Below are 21015 nucleotides of genomic sequence, written 5' to 3'. Positions count from 1 at the left end.
CTTTTTCATAGTTTTCTGACCTTAATCTTCCCTGTGACCTTTACCTCACTAATACTTATTTTGCATTTAGCACAATTAAGAAGAAACTGTTCATATTTTCAAAACTCTTGCACATACATATTGGTGGGAACTTTTCAACTGTGTCATAATATTCTTGCTTTGAGCTTTTCTGTGACCTTGACCACACTGTCAATTTCTAACTATCTAACTTCAAGATATTTTCATCAAACTTCATTAAAAGGTACAAATTGATTCACCAACCAGACAATGTGATTTAATTTATATCTAGAAAATGGTACATAGTACATAAATTTTATAGAGATGTGAGTAAAATATTTGGTGCCATTCAGAATATCATCTGCTTGTTCACAATGAGTGAATTAAGAAAAATCTGATTCCCTGTGTAATCTAGCTTCTTGTCTATATCTAGTAAATATGTGCAGATAAGAAAAATACTGACTACAATGGTCCAATTGTTGTCAACATACAATAATTAAGTCTGGACGGTTTGGAATGATTTGTAAGAAGCATGTGGTGTATAAATAACAAAAAATAAAACATTTCTTCTATGAAAATGGTGTCATACAAAAACAAAAAAAAAACAATACAAGCTGAATAACATACGATGGCAATGATCATACTAATGTCATATTTCATGTCTTCAAGAATAATTCAAAAAAAAATTTTAGCCCCAAAACTTTAGGGGGTACCTTTGGATTGTTTTGCCATTTCTTTTGGAAAATGGTTTTGCCATTTCGACAACTTTTTGGAAAATAATCAATTTAGCTTAAAGAACTTAATGAACTTTTAAGAATCCATTGCTTAAAATAAAACATATTCAAGATAGACTCTTTTGCATATTTATTTTGGGTTTATTAAATAAATAGAAATTATTTTTAAACCTCTGTATATCTATTTCTATATAGAAATATGACAAATAAACCTGCAGCTATATTTTTCTTAACAGTCTATACTGTGAAATATTTTTGTTCTACCTGTATTTGCCCATGGTGAAATAGTCGTCGAACTATTCACACACAGCATTCATTTCCCCCCCCCCCCCCCATTTCATATTGGAACTTTGCAGTTTTATCCCAATCTTGACATAACTGCTTCAATATAATAATGCACCTATTTACTGACTATTCCGACAGTTATAGCAAGTCTATTGTCCTCCTTGATAGTTACTTTTTCCCTGGCTGCACCTTGTGAAATAGTTGCTGTCTTGGGGGCAATAAACTTGCTATTGTCCTCATAGCCAGTAAATAGGTGTTTACTATGTTTTCTAATTTAAATAAAATAAAGTTTTAAATATCTATTAGATAGCAACCATTTTTAACATGCTTGAAGTGTGCATCAAAAATAAATCTAACAATTCAAAAAAAGGCTATCGTAGTTTTAGAATAATTTAGCACATGTGTGTTCTACATTTAATTAAAGTCTTCTATTTACTGTGCTGATAAAACAAAATAATAAATAACAAATCTGGACTAGACTAAATGACCTATAAAAAGAAACTGAATACTTGTACATCTCACAATAAAAGACAGGATTATATAATACTGTATATCATACAATTGTCTCCCCTTCCTTAGTGTCATGTGATAGAGCTCTATAGTAACTATTAATAATATAAAAACTCTACTAATGATAAAATATAGCTTCAACTGGCAAAATTACATCCACTATGTATATGACCATGTATGGAACAGATTCCACTAATATATGACATCAGTGAGAATCATATACACACACATTTTATGTCATTTTGTGAATACTCATCATAGGGCCCAGTTTTACCCATTAATCAAACACTTATCATTAGTAATTTTTACATATAAAATCAAAAAGTTTAACAACAAGTTTTACCTAAACAGACAGTAACAAATTTCCTCAACAAATGATTTCCCCAACACCAGCAAACACGAACAACCATAGCAAATCAAAAACAGATGAATACATAGAACTCCCTGGTGTATATTGAATACTGGTCAGAAGACCTCCAGACATTTATACTGGGCACTGGCATTATAGACGGGAACACTTTTGGTACAGATGTACTACTGGACTGAGGTACAGCGTTTCTGTTCCATTATTGACTACAGCAGACTGACAGTTAAATTCCTTCTTATATTTCATGACACAGTACCTCTCCAGTAACTTACTCAAAGTTTAGCATAATATTTTTACAGTAACACCCGTATGAATTCTGAATCCTTCTGATTATATAGAAGTCTTCAACACGTGGTATCTCTTCAGTGACATCCGCACCGAGCCGAGCTCCTTCTCGACTTCATCCAGCTTCTCCTCTATAGTTTCCTGAAAAGAAGGAAAGGAAAACAACTCAATTCAAAATAAAACGGGAATAGATAAGTTAAAAAATCTTTAAAATTTACAGTTCATCAAATTTGAATTAGTCATAAGCCCTTTATTTTCACACAAAAGTACTTCACAGAAAACACTGGTTCAGTCATTAGAAAGTTAAATCCATTACAGTAAAAGTGTGGTTGTAGCCAATAGATTAATAAACCCAGGGTAAGTTATAATGGCAGTCCAGGAAGTAAATATATGAGCATGAGCTGTTCCCTTTGCCACAGATATCAATTCAAACATTACCTCATCAGTTTAAATAACAAACTTCTGTAATTAGTGTAACCATTTCTTATAAGTTTGAAGGAAAAAATCATCCATCATTTATGAAGAAAAAATAGATCTTGAAAACTGCAAAGCCATTTCATTTGAATCCACCTTTAAATGTAGAGCTTTCAATACTACAGCTGACTGTAAAATATACAATAGAACACACCTTTTGTTGTCTCCCCTTTCCATGTGATGGCACCCTGCTGAGCTGGGATTCAAGCTGAAATTGACAAAATATTAAACACATGTTGTCTATAAAGAATTAGGCAGTCTCCCCAAATCTCATCATTTGTACAATTATGAAGAAGCCTATAAAGAATTAGACAGTCACAAACCTAACAGTCTCCCCAAATCTCATCATTTGTACAATTATGAAGAAGTCTATAAAGAATTAGACAGTCACAAACCTAACAGTCTCCCCAAATCTCACCAATTGTACAATTATGAAGAAGTCTATAAAGAAGTTAGTCAAAAACTTCAAAGGTTTCCTTGAATAAGCATTTTAAAAATAATTTTAAAATAGTTAAACTGGCAAGGTTTACTAGATGAGCTACATACAGTTTTTTTCTCTGTTTGTAATTCATCATATCTAGCCTCCAGATCTGGTATGGTACTCAGGTGATTCTTCACAGTTTGTTTAATCTGAAAACAGAAAATATTCAAAAATAGAACAGGAAAAATATTGGTACTTATATATACAGTCAAAATTCTTTATCTTAAACTCCATGGGACTTGGGGGGAGGGGGGATCATCAAGATATCCAAGAATTTGAGATATTGGAGCTAAAATACACAGATAAACAAGAGGCCCATGGGCCTTGAATCGCTCTTCTGATAAACTGTACAACCTATCACTTCTATTTGAAGCCTCGAAGTATCCTGTATATTTACATAAACCCTTGAAATTCCAATTCACACTCTGAGAACCCAAGATGATTCTAAGCCAATTAGTACCTGAGTGTTGGTCATGGTGACCTAATTATCACTTGTCATTCTCTAAGGACCCATCAACTAAGTTTGATGATTCTAAGCCAATTAATACCTAAAATATTTTTTAAAATTATAATCATAAAATTTTATGAGTAGGTCAAAGTGACCTACTTTTCAATTGTTTTACTCCAAGGACCCAAGATGCATCAACTGACAAAGTTTGATGATTCTAAGCCAATTAGTACCTGTAATATTTAATTAAAGCCATAAATTTTCAAAAGTAGGTCACCGTGACCTACTTTTCAGTTGCTGTACTCCGAGGACCAAAGATACATCGACTGACAAAGTTTGATGATTCTAGCCAGTAAGTACCCAAAATATTTAATTACAGCCATAAATTTTCAAAAGTAGGTCACAGTGACCTACTTTTCAGTCAACCTACTCCGAGGACCAAAGATGCATCAACTGACAAATTTTGACGATTCTAAGCCAAATAATTCCTGAAAATATTAAATACAGCCATAAAATTTCAAAAGTAGGTCACCGTGACCTACTTTTCAGTTGTTGTACTCCGAGGACCCAAGACGCATCAACTGACAAAGTTTAATGATTCTAAGCCAATTAGTACCCGAAATATTTGATTAAAGCCATAAATTTTCAAAAGTAGGTCACAGTGACCTACTTTTCAGTTGTTGTACTCCGAGGACCCATGACGCCTAAACTGACAAAGTTTTATGATTCTAAGCCAATTAGTACCCGAAATATTTTATTAAAGCCATAAATTTTCCGAAAGTAGGTCATGGTGACCTACTTTTTAGTCGACCTACTCCGAAGACCCATGACGCATCAACTGACAAAGTTTGATGATTCTAAGCCAATTAGTACCCGAAATATTTAATTAAAGCCATAAAATTTTCAAAAGTAGGTCACGGTGACCTACTTTTTAGTCGATCTACTCTAAAGACCTAAGATGCATCAACTGACAAAGTTTGATGATTCTAAGCCAATTAGTACCCGAAATATTCAATTATCGCCATAAATTTTCAAAAGTAGGTCACTGTGACCTACTTTTTAGTTGACCTACTCCGAAGACCCAAGATGCATCAACTGACAAAGTTTGATGATTCTAAGCCAATTAGTACCCGAAATATTTAATTAACGCCATAAATTTTCAAAAGTAGGTCACTGTGACCTACTTTTTAGTCGACCTACTCCGAAGACCCAAGATGCATCAACTGACAAAGTTTGATGATTCTAAGCCAATTAGTACCTGAAATATTTAATTATAGTCATATAAATTGAAAAGTAGGTCACGGTGACCTACTTTTCAGTTGACCTTTTTTGAGGACCCAAGATGCATCAACTTACAAAGTTTTATGATCATAGGACTTAAAATGTCCAAATTATGCCTCTAAAACACTTTGAAATCGAATGCCTGCAAAGTTCAAAAAGTAGGTCACTGTGACCTACTACAGTGACCTACTTTTTAATAACTATGTTTTATGGCCCCAAGATGCATCATCTTACAAGATTTAATGATTCTAAGCCTCCCCGTATTCGAATTATTGACCTTAATTGTTTTAAAAAAGATTTGCCATAAAATTCAAAAAGTAGGTCAAGGTGACCTACTTTTTAGTTGACGTACTTTGAGGACCCAAGATGCATCAACTGACAAAGTTTGATGATCATAGGCCTTAAATTGTTCAAAATATGCCTCTAAATCATTTTGAAAAAGAATGGCCGCAAAATTTAAAAAGTAGGTCACTGTGACCTACTTTTGAGTCAACATGATATGAGGTCCTTAGATGCACCAACTGACAAGATTTGATGATCCTAGTCCTTATAGTAAGCAAAATATCAACATTTTAATAAAATGTAATTTTTGGTCAACTTTGAAGTGACCTTGAGACCACGCCCTTTGCCCCAGGGTAAATCCCCGTGCAAATTTTAATCTTCAACATATCCTCATCCTTTTGTGTAAGTTTGGTGATAATCTGCCCAGTGGTTCTTGAGAAGAAGATTTTTTAGCAACCAGTACTTTTGTTTCTATTTTCCTAATTATCTCCCCTTGTTAAAGGGTCACAACCCCAGTTTTAGTATAAAAGGGAGCCCTTGGGCCAAGGATACCCTGTGACAAATTTGACAATAATTGGCCAAGGGGTTCTTGAGTTATGGCCCATATTCTAAAAAGTTTACGCACACCGCACACCGCACAAATGGCCATAGCATTAGCTCTTTGAGCCTTTGGCTCAGAAGAGCTAAAAAGTGAGTGGGACTTTGAACTCACTTTGACATATCTTTGGTATTTGAGATGTTCTTAATACTGAAGTTCAACTCTATTTCAATCTGTTCTCTAATAATAACAAACCTGTTTATCAATACTTTGACATGCACTACAGGATACTAAAAACAACAAGTCTGCATAATGCTAACATATGGAGCAAATATCTTAACACATACTCTCTAAATTTACATGGAAACCATCAATTTATTTTTGGACAAGAAGCCATCCTATCTAAATATGAATCCAAGTGACATTGTCAGCTCAAATTAAGGGGCAAAGATTCCAGTTCTAAAGCTTCCCAACCTATTACATAGAAACATTTTCAAGCTACCAAGCCATTTGATCCCCTGATCCAAAAAAGCAATCCCAATGAAGCTGTTTATCAGACCAAGTTATTATGCAAACATTCAATTCAAAATCCTCTTGAGTCATTACTCAGAAACTATAAGAATTTGTTTTTAATGACAGAAACCACACTTTTGATCCTGTAGTCAAAATTAATCCCATCTGAACTCTTCAGACCAATTTATGATGCTAATGTGAACATCCAAATTGAAAGCCCCACTTCATGTTGGGAATCCAAATCAGAGACAGACAGACAGATAAACATAACAGATATGTATAACTCTGTATATGCCTCCCAATTTAATATTGGGAACAAAATCATGTATAGAATAAGTTTCACTGCTTATATTTTGAAAATACTTTGAGGTACAACACTTGCTTAACCGAAATTTCAAGCAAATTTTATAACTTGGTATCTTCTCCATCACTTTTTCAGTCTTAAGGTACAAAAAAAAGTTCCTTACTGGCATGATTTTGGAGTCTGGCTTGGGCTTGGCCATGGATGTGTAGATATCCTCCCATTCTGGCCTTGACACAAAGTCCCCCTCCTTCACTCTATGTAGTGTGCTTTCTACAGTTCCATTTGGAACAGGGGGGTCTGGGATCAAGAAAGATTATTAATCAAACTGTGACAAAAGAGATGACAGAAATAAAGTGATTTTGTTGTCATTTATAGGAGCTCACCTTTCTCTGCTTTTAGTGAGTTTCTGTCCCTGCTTCCTTTGCTGCCTCTGACCTCCCCATTTCTTTTATCCTTGTGTACAGAGTTCTGTCGAGCTTTGAACCCAGTGTCTCGAGTGGGCGTAGAATCACTATACTGTCGACTACTTGAAGACCTCTCCCCAGCCCTCACATCAAATCGTGTTGGACTGTCAAATTCACTAGGGCTTGTCTCAAATTTTGCTTTTGATGGTGTTGACATGGAATTAGATTCTGGATATCTTGATGATTTGGATGACCTTACTTTCTGAGACCTTACTGAAGACGTGCTAACTGATTTATTTTTCCTGATTTTGGGACTGGTAGATGAGTCTGATTTACTAACTGAGGAACCAGAATCAGATCTATTAACAGAGAGCCTTGACTCACTGCCATAGAATTTTTTCTGAAGTTTTGGCTGTGGAGGAGATGAAGACTCGACAGCTTTGTCAGCCTGTCTCATGATCTCTCGGAGTTTATACAGTTCTCTCTCAGCCCTCAGCACTGGGGAGGTCTGCTCAACCCCAGGACTTCCTCTACTGTCTGGGGTGCTTCTGGAATCCGGGGCAGATTTCGGTCTCTGTCGAGATTTTCTGCAAATTTTAAATACTTTTTTACTACTATTGAGCCTTTGGTTCAGGTGAGCTTTAACTGTTATCTATGACAAGTTATTTCCTTATACAGATGAACTGATAGAAGATTCTTTATTAGGATTTTTTTTACAGCTTTGATAGAATACAAAATTATACACGTACGGTGTACTTAGGACATAATGTTTTGAAGTCGCTTTTAAAAGCTTACTTTTTTAACACTTATTAATCGACTTTTATCAATGTCCACTACTCAAATTTAACATGTAATTAATTCTGAAACAAATAAACTGCATCTATTATATTCATATTTCTGATCTTTTTTGATTTACTGTATAGGGGATTAATTTCACGGGTTGTAATTTTCATGCTTTTCTCTCTCGACATGATCATGGTTTGATGAATTCAAGGAATAGGTATATGATTAAAGTTACCTCCCTTGTGTGTATCCAGTATAGCAAGAACAACATTCATCAGCATTATGTAGTCACTTAATGAACAATACTCAGGGATGTTTAAATAAAGTGGTTAGATTTGGTGATTAACTTACAATTAATCAAAACAAGAGCCGTTAAACGTCTTCGACTATAAAAGTCGAATGACTTTCCTGTATGCTATTACGACGAGTACATCTACACCCCAAGGTCACATCACAGCGAAATCCACTGGACGATAATAATTATTTCCTATGTAGCTTGTAACACGAGCTTTGATTGGTTACAAAGTCGGGTGTAAATTTCCATACACCCGACTTGAGCCGGGGTTAAAAAACGTGACGTCACAATGCATAGTTTCTCTATGATAAAAAGAAAATAACAAGACATCACGATGCATTGTAGGATGTAGTAAATCTTATCGATAGCTTGAAACACAGTTGATTGGACTTGTTTACAAAGAATTTATTTGGGTACATAGGAAATAAATTTCCTATTAATAAATAGTTAATTCCTATAAATAAATTAGGGATGGCAACGAATATTTGAACATTCGAATATTCATTCGATGAGTTGATATTCGAATATGAATTTAAGATTCGAATATTCGGCGTTTTTCAGATTTCATAAAAAGAAGTACTGTGATTAATAAATTTTTATTAGAACAGTGCTGGAATTATCCCTGTTTAATTTACTAGCGATCAACTTCGATCGCCTGATTCCTTTCACTACTTTCTAATTTAATAAATCTACTAAATTACATGTATTTTGTTTTGAGTAAGGTGTTAAAGAATTGTACAATAATGCTTTATGTATAATACAAAACGTACTCTCATAGTTCTTATTAGTTAGATACGATCGGATCTATAGAATCGAGGACAACAAATGAAATCTAAGAATGTCTAAAAGGCGTGAAGAGTATACTTATCAAAATAAAATTAATTGATCATTGAATGAATGTCCGATAGAATTAATCTGTTATAAATATTGTAAATTGCTTAATTTCAGAATAAATGTGTAAATTACTTGATTATCTTGAGTTGTACATAGTCCTGAATTTTATATTCATTATCGGGAAATTAGTTAATTACCTAGGAAAATTGTCTATGGAAATATTTGTTTACATTGTATCAAAGATTATAATCATATCTCTTATCAGGCAGATAATCGTAATTAATTACACATATTGAAATCTGAACAGTTAACCGTTACGACTATCTTGCCTTTTGCAAGACAACTGGTTCCTCAGTTGGAGCTACTATAAATACACGTTTCATTTGTTAAAATTATACTTTTCTACATTTAAATCAATTATTTATTTCAAACATTGACAAATATCAAATGGAATTTCTTATTGTACACCTACAAAAGTCTTCATACAATTTTACATCCAATATAATAAACCTACATTAAACCTTTCATGAGAGTAGGATGATGCATATTTAAAATAAAACAGATTTTATTTATTTAATCGAATATTCGAATATATTCGAATACTTTCATTGAATATTCGAATATGAATTACTGACAAAATTGACATCCCTAAAATAAATAGTTAATTAAATAAATTTGTTATCCAGGTCCAATCAAGGGTGTACAGGGATTTACCATTGGTTGTATTCCACACACCCTTCGGCCTCAGGGTGTATGGAATAAAACCCGGGTAAATCCCCTTACACCCTTGATTGGACCTGGATAACTAATAATGTACCTCGACAAAATAATATTTTTCCATATATTTTCTTAACATCCAAATGTCGATAAATATAGGATCTCCCATGATTTGTAGTTGGATATGATTTTTATCCAACGAGTTGTGTGTTTTTTATCCCCGAGCCTTGGTGAGGGGATAAAAACACACAACGAGTTGGATAAAAGTCATATCCAACTACAAATCATGGGAGATTCTTTTTATCCCATGTTTAATACTTCACAACCAATGTTTTACACTGTTTTATATAGGACTCCACTTTATTTTACTTCATTGCGCTAACGCAAAAACCATTGTGATGTCACAACTGTGGATTATGAAAAATTTATCCAATGAGTCATATCCACGGGATAAAGGGGTAAACATGGGATAAAAACTAATACGCATGATCAGGTAACAAATACATGTGGTAATGTTAGTTACGCATGGGTAATCAAAACCCATGACCCATGTGTTTTGATTGTTCAAGTATTAAAACAGCTTTTTACAAAAAATACAGGTCATTATAGGCGTGATAATTTAAATAATTGAATGACGAGTAACATTCTTCATTACTGAATGATTTTGTGATGTCCGTATGTATATACCTATTGTAGTTTATACTTAAATTTCAAAGAAAAAAATTTATTGAAAACTTATTCATGGTTTCTTGAATTCACGGATTTATTAACATCGTGAATATAGCAAATATTTACAATGTGAGTTATTTTCCCCCTATACAGTAATCATTACAATACAATTAGTTTTCTTTACTTACTCCATCTCCTCGACTTCAGCGTAAGTGTTACAGGTATTTTTTGGTCGACGTTCCCTGCTACCTTCCCTCACTCTACATTCTGTATTTCTCTCTGAGCTGATGCTGCGATCACGACCCTGTGACCTGACCTCTCTGTCCTCTGCTAAAGTCCGTAAGGGAATCTCCTGACTTCTGCTGCGAGAGTGTGTAACCGGGATCTCTGTTTCATCTGCTGACGTACCATACGGTGTCCGATGGCTAGTGTCTCTGTCTGGAGATGGATGATGAAGTCGGCCAGGGCTGCCGTAAGATTCATCAAAATGTCCCTGTATTGATACAGCACTACAAGAGAAAGTTTTAGTTTTATATCATCACAGGTTTATAACAATGATTTGTTTGTAGTTTTCATGTATGCTTTATGCATCTATATCATAAATATGGATTCAAAATTCACTGAAAACTTTTTAACAAATATTCTTCCATTTTTTCTCTTTCTTCTACTGCTGAAAGCTTTGTACACAATTTTTACTGAAAACAGACTTTTAGGAACAGTAAACAGAGAAAAAGTGTTTAAAACTCTAAGACAGAAGTGTGAAGACTTTACTTAGCACTCTGTGTCAGCTTGTGTCTTAGGTTATCATTCTCTCTCCCCAGTCTCTTATTCTCCAGCTCTAGCTTTGATACAGTTCTACAAAACAATGAACCCACACAAGTTTACGGTACATCTTACAATCCCTGCAGATTCTGTACAAAAAAACAGAATTTTTTCATCCAAATCACTTTTTAAAAAAACAAATTTTGTATCCAAACTTTACTCCATACAACAGATTTTTTACCTTTACCATACAAAGGATTGTGTACAGTTTTTAGTGATATACCAAAGATTGCTTTCAAAGTATTGTGTTTCGTTTGATCCTGTACCTGTTCAATTCCACAACCTCTGAGCGAGCATCATACAGTTTGTTTTCTGTCACATTGAAGGATTCCTACAATTAAACAACTGACTGATAAATCAGAATAAAGTCACCATTAGCCTTAACTGTGAGTTTCATTATTAATTTATCCACAATATCAACTTTTTAGGATATTAGTAGTATTATAAAACTTCACAACCCCTCTGAGGTCGTGTAGTTATGCCTTACCTTCAAGACATTGAATTCCCTCTCCAAACTCTCATATTTATCAACAAGCTGTAACATTGCAGAAAACAGTTATAATTTGTACCAAATGAGTATTTTTGCAGTCGGTGCTTCTTTAATCACTTTACGAGGAAATATTGAATAATGTGTATTAAGTAAATAAGTAAAGCACAAACACTGATTATCAGGCTTTTTACCTTTTAACAATTCATTAACATATAAGATGTCTATAAGGAAATAAAGGAATATTAGTCTTTTATAAGGGAAACAACTGTGGAATGTAAAACTCCCAATTGTTTTGAGACACAGATTAAATGATGTCAAATTCTCAGTAGCGGTATAATAAAAACCACCCTGAGAAGGAGATTTAATCATTACCTTGTGATATGCATTCCTGTCTTTCTGCAACATTTCTATTTGTTCATCTTGAGTCTGTAATAAACAGGAAATGTAAAACAGCTTCATTTCTAAATTCCATCCATTCATAGTGATTATTAGTACTAGTGAATTTCAATACTTTACATAATGTCTTAATTAGAATTGTTTACAGTAAGTTTCTTCTTGATATTGTTTATTTCTGGACTATCTGTTGTTTTACATAATGTCTTAATTAGAATTGTTTACAGTAAGTTTCTTCTTGATATTGTTTATTCTGGACTATCTGTTGTTTTACATAATGTCTTAATTAGAATTGTTTACAGTAAGTTTCTTCTTGATATTGTTTATTTCTGGACTATCTGTTGTTTTACATAATGTCTTAATTAGAATTGTTTACAGTAAGTTTTTCTTGATATTGTTTATTCTGGACTATCTGTTGTTTTACATACTGTCTTAATTAGAATTGTTTACAGTAAGATTCTTCTTGATATTGTATATTTCTGGACTATCTGTTGTTTTACATACCGTAAAAGCAGAAATATTCGCCGGAAATTTAATATCGTTATCAACCAAATTAAATCCTGCATAAAATTTTTATGACTATATATAGAGTAAGGTTACTTTAAAAATAAGGAAATTCAATGTTCATGAAACCTTCTTAGATGACAAAACAACCAAATTTTATCCCAATGAAAATTTGTGCTTCTACAGAAATAAATTCTTTCTAATGCTGTAATTAGTACTGACTTACTTTTTTGTAATGTTTAATGGCCTCCGTCTGGTTCTTTATCTGACACTCCAGATGCTGGTTCTGGTCCTCTAGAGTCCGGTTCTGGTACTGAAGTTCCTCCACTTTGTTACGGAAAGTAGAGATCTTATCCTGAGCTTCCTTGTAATGGTCCGCATATTCACTCTGTCAAGATAAAAGAGAGGAAAGAACTTATAATGGTCCGCATATTCACTCTGTCAAGATAACAGAGGGGAAAAAACTGATAATGATGGCTTCCTAACCTGTCCATTTTTGATACTATATTAAGCACTTTCCTTGTAAAGAGGAGGGTAAGGTACTGAAATTCATTTAAGGAATATTTTTAAGTTTTGTGCAAGTTATTGGTGTGTAAATCACACAGACTTGTCACGTAGGCATGTTTCATGAAGCGTGCTTTTTATATATTTTACATGTTTAAATGTGCCAAATGTTTGAATTCTCGCTGCCCTCTATCATCATATTTTATTAACATCTCTGTAGTCTCATTGTGACATCACTTTAGCGCGAGTTTCTCCGTGTATATTTCTACGCGTGAATATACACAAAAATGGCTTTCAAATCAATTTCACAGTTGGCTTAGTAGAAAATCACAGCAAATGTAAATATTTACTAAAATACACTTCATATTCATTAGAGTTCAAAGCTCAGGTTAAATCAATATGTGCTCAATCACAGATGTTTGAATTCAAACAAAAAAATGACAGTATTCAATATTGCATATTATGATTATACTTGCAAAATATTCCCTTTCTTACAATTCTGACTTTGAAAAGCATGATTAAAATACTAATCCCACAACTATTTTTTGCCTCTATAAACCACCTGTTTAAACATAGGTAATCAAAGATTACGAAGCTCACCTCGACGAATGTTATCTACATGTAAGGCAAATTTCACATCATATTTTTTTCTAGTTAGGGTACATCCCAAGATCAATATCCATGCAAGTTTGATTTAATTATAGATCTGCTCAAAAAACTTTTGACCTGTTTAGTAATCAAGAAAATTTTGGTCAGTTCCAACATCCAAAGCAAGTCTGGAAGTTTTCATCCTTAGATGCACCATCTATGCAAGTTTAATCATAACAGGCCATAATATTATATAGCTACTCCAAATAATTACCCTGGTCACTCATCTGGAAAATGTATGTCAGATTCAGAATCCAAGGCAAGTCTGGAAGTATCCATCCCTAGATACATCATCCATGCTAATTTGGTTAAAATATGGCTAAAATTCACTCATGTGGAAAATCTAGGTCAGATCCAGCATCCGAACTAAGTTTGGCCATGTCCATCCCTAGATGCATCATCCATGCAAGTTTGGTCCAGGTAGGGCTTATAGTTACTTGGGAATGGACCTGCTCCTAAAACTTTAACCTGGTCACTCATCCGGAAAATCTAGGTCAGATCCAGCATCCGAAGCAAGTGTGGTAGTGTCCATCCCTAGATGCATCATCCATGCAAGTTTGGTCCAGGTAGGGCTTATAGTTACTTGGGAATGGACCTGCTCCTAAAACTTTAACCTGGTCACTCATCCGGAAAATCTAGGTCAGATTCAGCATCCGAAGCAAGTGTTGTAGTGTCCATCCCTAGATGCATCATCCATGCAAGTTTGGTCAAGGTAGGGCTGATAGTTACTTGGGAATGGACCTGCTCCTAAAACTTTAACCTGGTCACTCATCCGGAAAATCTAGGTCAGATCCAGCATCCGAAGCAAGTGTGGTAGTGTCCATCCCTAGATGCATCATCCATGCAAGTTTGGTCCAGGTAGGGCTTATAGTTACTTGGGAATGGACCTGCTCCTAAAACTTTAACCTGGTCACTCATCTGGAAAATCTAGGTCAGATCCAGCATCCGAAACAAGTGTGGTAGTGTCCATCCCTAGATGCATCATCCATGCAAGTTTGGTCCAGGTAGGGCTTATAGTTACTTGGGAATGGGACTTGCTCCTAAAACTTTAACCTGGGACGCCGACGCTAACGCCGACGCCGACACCGACGCCGACGCCGACGCCGGGGGTATAGCATAAGCTCATCTCGACTTCGTCGAGGTGAGCTAAAAATGTATCATTAATTAAGGGTTAATACTGGTATCTCCTAATGGTTTACATTAAATAAACTTACGGCCCGTCTTTCAAGACCATGAACCTTTTGTTCCAGCTCTCTCTTCTCTCTGAAAAATAAACCAACAGGCAATTCATCAGTTACACTATTACAACATCTATAATTTCAACTATCAAGTTTCTTAAAAATTTTATTCACATAACATCAAACATTTTATGTCTTTTTGATGTATTTTCATATTATTTCAATATTATTCCAATAATTGTCCTGGTACATATTCCCTGCTAACCTGAGTACTATATAGAGTTATACCCTGCTAACCTGAGTACTATATTGAGTCATATCCTGCTAACCTGAGTACTATACTGAGTTCTACCCTGCTAACCTGAGTACTATACTGAGTTCTACCCTGCTAACCTTAGTACTATATTGAGTAATACCCTGCTAACCTGAGTACTATATTGATTTCCACCCTGCTAACCTGAGTACTATATTGAGTTATACCCTGCTAACCTGAGTACTATATTGAGTTATACCCTGCTAACCTGAGTACTATATTGAGTTCTACCCTGCTAACCTGAGTACTATATTGAGTTATACCCTGCTAACCTGAGTACTATACTGAGTTCTACCCTGCTAACCTGAGTACTATACTGAGTTATATCCTGCTAACTTGAGTTCTATACTGAGTTATACCCTGCTAACCTGGGTACTATATTGAGTTCTACCCTGCTAACCTGAGTACTATATTGAGTTCTACCCTGCTAACCTGAGTACTATACTGAGTTATACCCTGCTAACCTGAGTACTATACTGAGTTATACCCTGCTAACCTGAGTACTATATTGATTTCCACCCTGCTAACCTGAGTACTATATTGAGTAATACCCTGCTAACCTGAGTACTATATTGAGTTATACCCTGCTAACCTGAGTACTATATTGAGTAATACCCTGCTAACCTGAGTACTATATTGAGTTCTACCCTGCTAACCTGAGTACTATATTGAGTTATACCCTGCTAACCTGAGTACTATATTGAGTTATACCCTGCTAACCTGAGTAGTACATTGAGCTGGCTCTCCATCTCTTCATTAGCATGCTTCAGAGAATGGTTCTCAGTAATCAGAGCCTGGTTCTCACTGGCGACACGCTTGAATGGTGACCTGTTGGTGATGTCATCAGATCGTGATAACGCTCCCCGTAATTCAAGAATCTCTTGTTCGTAATACTCCCTCAGATCCGACAAGTGCTTGGCATGTTTCTCTCGAAGATTTGCTCTGTAACTGAAATTGTTTATCATTACTATAACTCTTTATGATAGACCTTCAATAAAATCAAGAATATTTTAAGAAGAAAAGCACAAAACCTATGAAGCAAAATTCTTAAACTACATGTGATAATCTTTTGTCATTCAATATAACAGTATTATAGATAGATGTAAGTAAGTTTTACATCAATTAAAGAATTTTCTTTCTTTTAACTTTGAAATGCTGTTATAATATTAATATCAGCTAAAATACTTTGGAATCATCAATGTTTGTGGGGGACCAATGTTCATGGACTTCGTGGGCCATCCTTACCCATGAATTTACAACCCCCGTGAACGTTTATGTTGTTAATATATTGATTCATTGAATCTACCGTATAAACAAGTAATCCACGAAATTACGTCCCCACGAACAAAATTTGGCTTATCCACAAATATTGATCTCCAGGAATTAAAATGACTCCACAGTATTTATGTACATAGAAACTTTAATTATCTGACAAAATGTGAAGAATGGGTACCTGTATACTATGTTAACATACATGTACTAACCTTTGTGATGAGAACTCTTCTGATGTCAAGCTGTCTACAGGAGCATCAGCTGAACTCTCTCGTGACCGACTGTCCAATAATCTGCTGTCATCTCTGTGTGAAAGGTCATCCCCAATGGCAACTCTGGGTGAACTCCTATCAGGTTGTCTGGGACTCCTACTTTTGGATGAACTCTGGAATACAAGTCCATAAGATGAATAACAGTAGAATTGTATAAATGAACAAAGTTGAAAAATAGATCAATAAAAGTATTTTAAAGATATTAAGCTACAATAATCCAGTATTTCTAAATCACACTTACTAATATTCACATTACAGAAAACCTCATGCATAAAATAAATCTAAAACTCATAGAAATCTTCTCTGCAAATGTTGTCCTACCTGAGACACATTAGCTTTCCTGAGAATAGGCATGGGACTGCTAAATACCCCACCCCTGGGAAACTCACTGGGGGGTGGATTGTAAGATTTCCTTGGTGGAGGCCCGACTTCCTCCACCGGCGGCTGCCTCAGTGTGGATGAGGGAGACATGAAATCTTCCTCTAGGGACCGTCTGACTGGAGTTGTCTCCTCTTCATTATCTTCCGTCTCCCTGTCACTGTCGATTCCTTTCCCACGAATCTCTCTGTAAATTTCTTTCCAGGGAGGAGTGGAGTGCCTCTCCATAGCAGGTGAGCGGTCCAGTGGTCTGGATCTTGGGGAAGATTTTTGGGAGGGCTTTTTGTAAGAGTTTTCTGTCCCTAACCTGGTGCTTTCTAACATCTGACTAGCATTGGCAAGTTCACTGTGATCAAGTCTCCTATCTTGACTTGGTTTAATTGGACTAACACTTTGTGAAAGAGCTTCCTTATGGGCAGACAACCTCTGTTTGAGTATCTGTTGCTGGTTTAACAGTTCACTTTCTAAATGGTGCTGCATGGAGAAGATGGTTTCTTGATGCTGCCGATACTGATTTTTCAACTCATTGTGGTGTTGCTCCTCAATTGTCTTAAACATCCTCATCCAACCCATCTGAAATCCAACTCTTCATTAAAATCTACAGTATCACAGAACTTATTTTCCCAAATAATTATACTTAGGGACATGTTCAACATCGATTTGTTAAATAAAATTAAAGCATGAGTTAAAAAAAAAATACTTTTAAATGAAGCTCTGCTTTTTATGACCAGCTGACCACATACCTGCTGTTCATGAAGTGTCTTGAATGGAGGCACAGACCCAGATTTAGGGGGAGGAGCTTCTAAATCTGATGAAGTGTGGCTCGAGTTTTGAGCTCCAAACGATGTGGACACATTATATTGAGGAGGTGGGATGTTATAGCTAGAGTAAATGCTTGCTGGCACTGCACTGTCATGTTGACTCATATCTGCATAAGACATTCCCTCCAATCGATGCTGCTCCTCAGACGACAGACTGTCATGTTGGCCCCGTGGGTTCTGCAGAGTGGCGTATGTGTCTATTCCACTGACGTCATACTGTCTCTGCTCTCTCTGTTCTGAGCGTGACAGCTCTCTCTGTTCTGAGCGTGACAGCTCTCTCTGGTACCTCCTAATGAGGTCATCCTCCGACATGCCTACATCAGAAGAACCCCTCACCGACATGCTCAGTGATGCAGCACTTACCGGGGATCTAGATGACACTTTGTCTGTGTACTTTAACCTTGATGACTCAGAGGTATCCAGTTCACTGGTTCTATTGTGGGTACTGTGTGATAGGTCATTCTCACTCCTGTAGTACTCTCCTCCTGTTGACAACAATTCCTGTTCCAGTCTTGCTCTTTCCATTCTTTCATTCATCTCTCTGTCTATCTGTCTCCTCATCTCTCTCTCTTTGGCTGCCATGTCCTTTCTCACTTTGTCCAATATCATTTGTTCCCTGAGCATCTCAACCTCTCTCTGATTTTGCTGATCCCGACTCCTAAAATCTGGATTTGCATCTCGTTCTGGACGGTTTTCTTCAACAACAAATTCTTTCTTGGTTCTGAGCACCATTCTTGGAGGAGTCTGCACAGCTCTAGCAGGTGAACTGTTTCTATCATATGAAACTGAATCAATTTTCTGGGATCTAACTGACAATGAGGATTGGTCTGGGTTTATAGATGAAGGTTCAATGTACCCTGGAGATGACACGGTTGTGTAAGCCAGACTAGCAGTGTCTTTGGGATATACAACACTTTCTGAAGCATCACTTTTAACAGAGTCCCTTGTGATATCCTCAGGAATAAGTTCTTTGAATGATGATGAGATTTCATATGGTTTTTCTGCTCCTCTCTCTTCTGTTTGTTCTATGGGTCTCTGTGTGTCATACTCCTGTACCAAGTCTGACGAGACTCTCTCTGGTTCTCTACTCCGCTCAGGAACTGTTTCATTGACTTTGTCTATTTCACTGCCTGTACTTGTGGCACCTATACTCCTAGATTGTAGAATTTTGTCACTTTCACTAGCATAACTCATTGAAACTCCACTGTCTTTTGATTTCATGAGTCTAACTTGTCTTCCATTTTCGAGAATCTTATTCTCCATTGTCTCCTCTGTTTTAGGACTTTCGAGGACATCTGGTACACTCCTCTCCATAGGTAACTGAGGATCCACCTTATATGCTCCTCCTCCCCTTGTGTCAAACACAGTGTTGTCCTCCTCCAGTTTACTTTCTATTTCTTCATCACCTCCATCTTTCACTCTATCATCATTCTCCTCCATACATTCTTCCTCTGCTGGCTGTGGTTCATCCAGCTGGAAGTCAGTCATGTCATCCTCATCTGGCTTCAGATCAGATTCCAGCTCCATCTTTGATGCATACTCTTTGTCCTCTGTGACCTGATCTTCTCCTCCCTGATCCATGTAATCCAGCTCCTCCTCCATCTCAGCATCATGCTCCAGTTTCTCTAGTAGTTCTTTCACAGGTGTGTCAGAATCACTCTCATCTTGAATTGATCCTACCACATTATCCAGTACATGATCGACAATGAGTTGAGCTAGATGACTAGTGTCTGTACAGGAACTCACTGCCTCACTGTCGCTGTCCTCCTCTCGACCGTACACCTCACGCTTCAACAATTCCCGGCTCTGATCAGCCCCTGGAAATGTCTGATACCCATCCTCACTGAACAAACTACCTGAGCTGGCCACTGTCTTAAATTTGTTGGAAGGTGGCATTTTCTCCAACCTGGCTGCCTGTTCTTCTGGTGATATCTCCCTGGGGCTCTGTATGTCATTATTGTTCACAACATCACTAGTGTCACTCATCCCATCTTCTTCATTTAGTTCTCTCTCTGTTACAATAAGCTGGTCTTTCTCCATAACAGCACCGTCTGACTGGACAGTTATTTTGCTGTTAGGGTCAATAGAAGAAGATCTTTGCTCCTCCTTTACTTCTGGTGAATGACCACCTGCTGTGGGCTCATTCTCTCCTGTCTGAGTTGCATCTGAGTGACTGCAATATAACAAGGCATTCATAAGAACCATACAGTTCTCCCTGAATTTCAGCATGGAATGAATAAATACAAAATACAAGATATGACAACTAGAGCCATTACCGATGCAAAGTTAAGTTTGTAAACACACTACAACTGAATTAACATTTTACTCTATGGGAATTACAACACTTCACTTGACTTCTATACAATTTCCTTGTTTAAGCAGTACTCACCACTGTTCATTCATTTTGATGGTGCTTCCTCCATCACTATCAGTGAACATGCTCTCAAACACTTTCTGAGAGCCATCTCTGCTTGTTACAGAATCTGCCTCTTCATGAGCTGTACTTCCTGTGGAGTCTTCATCAGGGATTCTCCATCCATTTCCACCACTCAGCTCTGATAATTCCTCCAAATCATTCTGATTCTCCTCCTCGCTTTGATCAACGTCTTCAGTGCCGCTGCTTGGTTTTACTTCACTTTCATCCATGGCGTAAATTTTTAGTTATACACTTATCTTCATTCTGTAAAACCAGTAGTATTGAAGCGTAAGCATTTCAATGCTTTTAGTAAATCAAAATTTAAACCTGTGTTAATTTATGAAAAGAGTATGCTTTAGCCCCAGAATTATCATGATAATTAGTCATTAAAAATAAGTAAACATAAATGAGAAGTACATAAATTTAACACCAACTAAAACTTTAAAATAAAATTTAAAAAAAAGTGAAAGTCTGACTAAAATTTGCTTCGGGCTTATCTTCTCATTTAAAAATTTATACATCAATTTTATAAGTTTGTGTGATTGTGTATAAAAAGCTTAGAGCAAATTTAGAATCAAACAATATTAGATCGGTTATACATGTATTTAACGATACGCACCGTTAATTTACTGTCATACACCGGTTGTGAAAACATTGGTCACAAAATTAGAATCACGTCAAAACATGAATCACTGTCGGCGGTGCAGCACAAATAAAGTCTCTGTCCCGCGTGTACCTGAAGTGGACATTCACAAATCTATACCAGTAAACCTAATATGATTTAAAATACACAACCAACTTTA

General features: G+C 36.0%; 1 protein-coding gene across 1 annotated transcript; it reads right to left on the bottom strand.

Annotated features, from left to right (window-relative positions):
- Nucleotides 1–248: 248 nt before the first annotated feature.
- On the bottom strand, nt 249–21004 carry LOC133175520 (protein split ends-like). Its single transcript, XM_061310639.1, has 18 exons — nt 20832–21004; nt 20186–20476; nt 17719–19969; nt 16919–17548; nt 16538–16710; nt 15774–15995; nt 14777–14825; nt 12637–12798; nt 11886–11939; nt 11511–11558; nt 11290–11354; nt 10973–11056; nt 10390–10710; nt 6883–7490; nt 6663–6796; nt 3199–3282; nt 2807–2860; nt 249–2319 (listed from the first exon to the last, which is right to left on the bottom strand). Exons 2-18 carry the CDS (start codon nt 20440–20442, stop codon nt 2224–2226), a joined length of 5292 nt encoding a protein of 1763 aa, XP_061166623.1. The 5' UTR covers nt 20443–20476; nt 20832–21004; the 3' UTR covers nt 249–2223.
- Between the last annotated feature and the right edge of the window lie 11 nt (nt 21005–21015).

This window comes from Saccostrea echinata, unplaced genomic scaffold, assembly GCF_033153115.1.
Source record: "Saccostrea echinata isolate AGI-Se365-2 ecotype Australia unplaced genomic scaffold, CSIRO_AGI_Sech_v1 ptg000062l, whole genome shotgun sequence".
NCBI lineage: Eukaryota > Metazoa > Mollusca > Bivalvia > Ostreida > Ostreidae > Saccostrea > Saccostrea echinata.
The sequence above is the reverse complement of the archived record's forward strand: the minus strand, read 5'-3'. Positions and strand labels throughout refer to the sequence as shown.

Coding starts and splice junctions, on each gene's coding strand:
- LOC133175520 (XM_061310639.1), bottom strand. CDS start 20,442: ATGGATGAAAGTGAAGTAAAACCAAGCAGCGGCACTGAAGACGTTGAT. Junction 11,940..12,636: donor CCATTAAACATTACAAAAAA/GTAAGTCAGTAC, acceptor TGTTTATTACAG/ACTCAAGATGAACAAATAGA. Junction 11,057..11,289: donor GAGGTTGTGGAATTGAACAG/GTACAGGATCAA, acceptor ATTGTTTTGTAG/AACTGTATCAAAGCTAGAGC.